Source organism: Hirundo rustica, chromosome 2, assembly GCF_015227805.2.
Source record: "Hirundo rustica isolate bHirRus1 chromosome 2, bHirRus1.pri.v3, whole genome shotgun sequence".
NCBI classification, from domain to species: Eukaryota; Metazoa; Chordata; class Aves; order Passeriformes; family Hirundinidae; genus Hirundo; species Hirundo rustica.
In genome coordinates, this window is record NC_053451.1 from 38,496,446 (window position 1) to 38,502,026 (window position 5,581).

Consider the following 5,581-nt stretch of genomic DNA (forward strand, 5'->3'; position numbering starts at 1 on the left):
CCCCGGGTCGGGCACGAGCAACCGCCAGCGGCCCGGGGCCGCATCTCCCCGGCTGCCGCGGCGGTGCTGCCGCACGGGGGAGGCGGCGACACCGCGAACCCCCGCCGGGAGCCCGAGCCCCGCTCTCCCCGAGGGCGGAGCGGCGGCGGCAGCGGAGGGGGAGCCGAGGCGGCGCCCAGGGGCGGGGGCCGGCACTCGGGCCGGGAGGCGGCGAGCGGCGGGCGAAGGACGGGCCGGCATGGCCGGGAGGGGCGGCGGCACCTCCCCGCCGCCGGGGGTGGGGGCAGAGCGGCGGCGGCGGCAGCAGCCCCAGCCGCAGGATGCGCTGCCCGGCCCCGGCGCCGCCGGTGCCCTGCGAGGGGCAGAGCGGCGGCGGCGGGCGGCGGGGATGGACGCGGCCCGGCAGCGCTGCCGCGGCCGCTGCTGCCGGCGGCGCTGGCGGCGGTGGGCGCTGGCGGCCGGGCTGCTGGGCGCCGCCGCCGCGCTCGCCCTGTATTCGGCGCTGCCCCCGCCGGCCCGGGCGGACGACGAGACCGTGACCGTGCTGCTGTGGTGGGAGCCCTTCGGCCGCCCGCGGCGCTTGCCCGACTGCCGGCGGCTCTACAACATCAGCGGCTGCCGCCTCAGCGCCGACCGCGGCCGGTTCGGCGAGGCGCAGGCGGTGCTGTTCCACCACCGCGACCTGGCGCGGCACGGCGCCCAGGGGCTGCCCCGAGGGTCCCCGCCGCGGCCCCCGCGCCAGCGCTGGGTGTGGATGAACTTCGAGTCGCCGTCGCACTCGCCCGGCCTGAGGGGGCTGGCAGGGCTCTTCAACTGGACCATGTCCTACCGCCGCGACTCCGACGTGTTCGTTCCCTACGGCTACCTCTACGTCCCGCCGGCGCCCCGGCCCTTCGTCCTGCCCCGCAAGACGCGGCTGGTGGCCTGGGTCATCAGCAACTGGAACGAGGAGCACGCCCGGGTGCGCTACTACCGCCGGCTGAAGGAGCACCTGCCCATCGACGTGTACGGGGCGCGGGGGCTGGCGCTGGCCGAGGGCGGCCTGGTGGAGACCGTGTCAGCCTACAAGTTCTACCTGGCCTTCGAGAACTCCCAGCACACCGACTACATCACCGAGAAGCTCTGGAAAAACGCTTTCTCCGCCAGCGCCGTGCCCGTCGTCCTCGGACCCCGCAGGGCCAACTACGAGCGCTTCATCCCCCCCGATTCCTTCATCCACGTGGACGACTTCCCCAGCCCCCGGCTGCTGGCCACCTACCTGAAATTCCTCGATAAAAACAAACCCAGCTACAGGCGGTACTTCGCCTGGAGGAAGAAGTACGAAGTCCACGTCACCTCGTTCTGGGATGAGCATTTCTGCAAGGTCTGCGAGGCTGTTAGGGCAGCTGGGAATCAAATAAAGACTGTTCGAAATCTGGCCAGCTGGTTTGAAAGCTGATGTTCCTGGCGGCTGAGGCTTGCCTGGACAGCCTGGGCCAAGCGTCAAGGTGTCGGGGAGGATGGGTCTCACAGAGATCATTAGCCCAGGTAGTCGGCGTTAGCCACAGAAGACTGGGGCCAGCTGAAGAAACATACAGGTACAGGAAAACAAGCTGTGAAAAGCCTACCAAAAGAAGAATTTTATCAGAGAGAAAATTACGAAGGCACAAAGAGACATTATGCCAGCTGGTTCCTAAAGGGCAATGTTAAATTTCCAGAAGCTGTACAGTTACAGAACCTTTAAAGTTCTGCGCAGCTCAACATAAATATCCGATGCCAAATTCCTCAGCTGTACAGCTGAAACCAATTTTGGCGGCTATGACAACTTCCTGGACCGTGAAATTTTTCCTCTGCTCACAGAGGCTGCGCGATCAGTGCTGGTTTGCTGTAATACTAAGACAAAAATGAATGTTTTTAACTGTTTTTTATGCGTGTAAAAGCTTTTTACAGACAAATTCTGAGCCGCAAGTGTTGAATGTCAGACTCTTATGATACGGTAGCGCCTTTTAGCAGTGCTTGAAATTGCGGAAGCCCGCTAATAATGCTTTGAACCAAATAATTGTTCTGTTTAGAAAAAGTGCGTGGAGGGGACTGAATCTGAGTGGACAAACAGCTCAGATGATGTAAAGTATTTCTCCTACTACCTGCTGAAACCATAGGCGTGTTTATCCTGTATGAAAGTAGACCAGAACTTTAAGTACAGGGAAACTCAGACTGTAGGGAAGAAAGTTGGAACACTTCCACCCTCCCTTTATTCAGGAATTAGTAAATGTTTACAGCTATCTGCATGTTTTTCTCTGCAAAGTTATTGCCATAAAGGAAAATGCAGGGAAAGACTCAGAATGGCAGGGGTTTTATTACTGTATTGAGTATATATACTGAAAGGCTAAGTTTTTTTCTCAAGTATCAGTAGACAGTGCTGTTGTGTAGCAACTCTTTTGGTTTATGGCATGCATTTTTAAAAATTCTGCTGGGGGACAGACTAGTCAGAATGGTGTTTTGTTGTTTTTGAAATAATAATTACCAAAATAATCCCCAAACTCCCAAATTGCTGCCATTCAAAAAGAAAATTACTGTAGGAAATAAGATCTACATTTGTGGTAAAATATAGATTGCGTGCGGAAAGAAAATAAAAAGGGAAGGATTTAATATTTTCTCTTCCTTTGCTTTTGAGATCTTTTTCTGGCTCAGTTTTTTAATCAATAAATACGTTTTTAAGGTAGAACTCCCTTTGCTCAGTGCCTGTCAGGAATATTTGCAGCAGTTGTTCCTTTTTAGGCTCTCACATTTTGCTGGAGCCATCCTAGTAGTGGATCTGTGGTTGCTTCTTGGTTACATGTAATCTTGCTCAGCCAAAGCCAGAAAGAAACTTCAGTTACAATTACATATTCTTGCCAGGCTCCCTGTCTTTTGCAGCTATGAAGTCTGGTGGCAAAAAAATGACAATCTACAAGAGACCTGCCTAAATGAATAAGGTATTCATTCCGCTGCTTTTTAATCCATGGAGTTACTCAGAGACTTCATTCAGAATAAAATCATGGGCACAGAACAGGTGGGAAAAAGAGAAAGTCAGTTGCAAATAAAAGATGAGCATCAGAACAGGCAGCCTCACTGGCATTTGTGAGTCATATTTAGGTTAGGAAAGGATTAGATTTGATTTAAGCAGTATGGGATGTTGGATGAGTGCTTTTAAGATGTAAGAGCTGGCAGTCTACTGTAATTTATTTCTAGTTAGATGTTCCCCATGATTAGGTAAGCATGGAGCCAAGCATGATTGGGAAAAAAACCTAATAATAATGAGGTTCATAGATAATTTGCACTGTTTTATCAGTTCAGATCTTTCAGGCTTCTGCAATTACTCTTCTGCTTTTGTGCAAAGAGGGTTGGCTGAAAGTACTTGATGAACTTTTCTGTTGTCAGTGCCAGAGTTACTGTAGAATATTTATTGGAAAGGGAGTGAAATCAATCTATGCAATGTGGGATATAGTAGGGATGATTCTTACTGCTGCACTTTCACTTCAAGAGGTATCAAGTGATTGTTTAAAGTAAAAGAATGTTCTTCATGGCATGGTCATCTTTTTCTCCATCAGTAGTTACTACTCCCATGATACTAGATTTAATTTTTAAAACTCCAGTTTAGGCATAGTATTAACAGTAATACCTAAGTGTCAGAATAATAGGTTCTCTCTTTTCCTTTGAATTTATAATGTTTTTTTCTGTTCAGTTTTTATACAGTGTACAGTTTTTATTCAGTTTTTATGCCGTATAGTTCACATAACTGTATATAAAAATCTAGTCTTAAAAGTGATGAAATAATATTTAAGATTGCACTACTTTTTATCAGTCTGCTGAAACTAGTGCATTTTTTTCAGTCCCCCTAATTTTTTTTAGCATTTTGTGAAAGTTTACAGGCACATATCTGTGTAATCATTAGCAATGCCGCATGTAGAAGATCAGGCTACAGGAGCATGGGAATTTCCAGAAATTGCAAATGTTATTTTTTTTCTCAGCCTCTCTAAAAAAAAAAAAAAAAAGAGTTGAAACCTTTGAGGAAATATTTTTCTAAAATTCAGAAAAGAGCTGCAAAGCAATTCAAGCATCATTTGTGTAAAGTGATTATAATTGCACAGTATTTGTAAATTGTGCATTGAGGATTTTTAAGAATTGTTCAGTGAAAACTGCAGATTTGTAATAGTTATTGCAGAGCACTTGCATCATGAGAAGAGAAGCCTTTTCTAATTTCATCATTCTTACATGGAGGTTGCAAATTTGTGGCTTTCCATTTGGGAGGAAACTCAGCCCAGGCCTGTAGCTGCTGAAGTTGGTATTACAGAAGTTCTATAAATCTCTGGTTTTAGTCATCCACATCACAAGCTAATAGTGTACGGTTACAGGCAAAGGACCAGCTTTTGTAATACACTTTGTAGAGCTCTAGTGCAATGATAAATATAAAGTTTGCCTGAACAAACTGGTATGTACCTTGGGTACCAGACTCCACAAGGCATTGCAGATGATGTATACAATCCAGTTGTAAAAATTGGGGAAAGCTATTCTCTATTTTAAGTAGAAAAGTTTCCTTGAATACATTTTGAAAAAAAATTTATTCCATGCCTTAAAATATTGGGGTGGAGGGAGAGAAAGGAAGATCATTATCTTCTGGGTTTTATAAGGAGAAGAATTGCCATTACTTTTTGCTTATGATGTAAATGGACTAGAGAATTATGTGATCCCTCAAATTGCATATTGTATCTCAGGGAATTTTATACTCTAAGGTGTCTTGATCTCCATAGAATGAAGTAACTTTATATTAATTATATAGATTGATACTCAATAAGATTAAAGGAAGTAGTGCAAAACCACCCTATTTTTGTATTCTGTTGTCTGTGTTGTGAAGGCTGAAGAAAACTGCTTTTTAAGGAGAATGATTGTCTTTTCATATTTGTTTCATAAATAAAAGTGGCTGATTGTTCCCAAAGTAGTCAGACCATCTGAGGTTAGGCATGAAACTTGGTTTTGCCAGGAGAAAAATATTTTCATAGGAGAGGCTGTGCTGAGTTATTTTCTATATGAAAAGGTGCATTTGTTGAAGTTGGGTGTTGGAAAAATGTAATTTCAAACAAAATCAAAAAACAAACTTTCTCTTGACCTACAGACAGTTTGAATGTGGTTGGATCCTTTTTGCCCCCCCCTTAAAATTTCAAAACGAGACTATGTTTGTTTTGTTATCCAGCATGTGCTGAATATCTACATTTTTTAGCTACAGCTTTTTTCATGGTTGTTCATGGTTGTCTTCAACTGAGCAACAAAAGACTAAGGGCCAAAAAGCTGTTTTCCCTAAGGTTGTGTTAACACTGATTGCTGCACAAGTGATGGCTTACCCCTCTCTTTACTTATCTTCTGTACAGCTTGGTGCACAGTATTGAGAAAGCATTTCTGAAAATTCCTGCCCAGCTAGGAAGGGATCAGAGCTACAGATCTTGCTTTTCCCCCTAAGGTGATTGAAGTTGTATTATTATCACATTTAACTTTTGTAAGCAGAACTTAAACTGACTGCTTGCTTACTCCTGCCTGAGGGGGAAAACATTTTTTTGCTCATTTTCCA

The 5,581-nt window shown here is 46.4% G+C and overlaps 1 protein-coding gene across 1 annotated transcript; it reads left to right on the forward strand.

The window, feature by feature from the left end:
- The first annotated feature begins 238 nt into the window (after window positions 1-238).
- Window positions 239-5,312, forward strand: FUT4 (fucosyltransferase 4). The gene has a single exon (XM_040055223.2). It carries the CDS (start codon window positions 239-241, stop codon window positions 1,436-1,438), a length of 1,200 nt encoding a protein of 399 aa, XP_039911157.1. The 3' UTR covers window positions 1,439-5,312.
- Window positions 5,313-5,581: the final 269 nt, after the last annotated feature.

What these genes read in the sequence shown, in the direction of transcription:
- FUT4 (XM_040055223.2), top strand. Translation starts at nt 239, where the DNA reads ATGGCCGGGAGGGGCGGCGGCACCTCCCCGCCGCCGGGGGTGGGGGCA.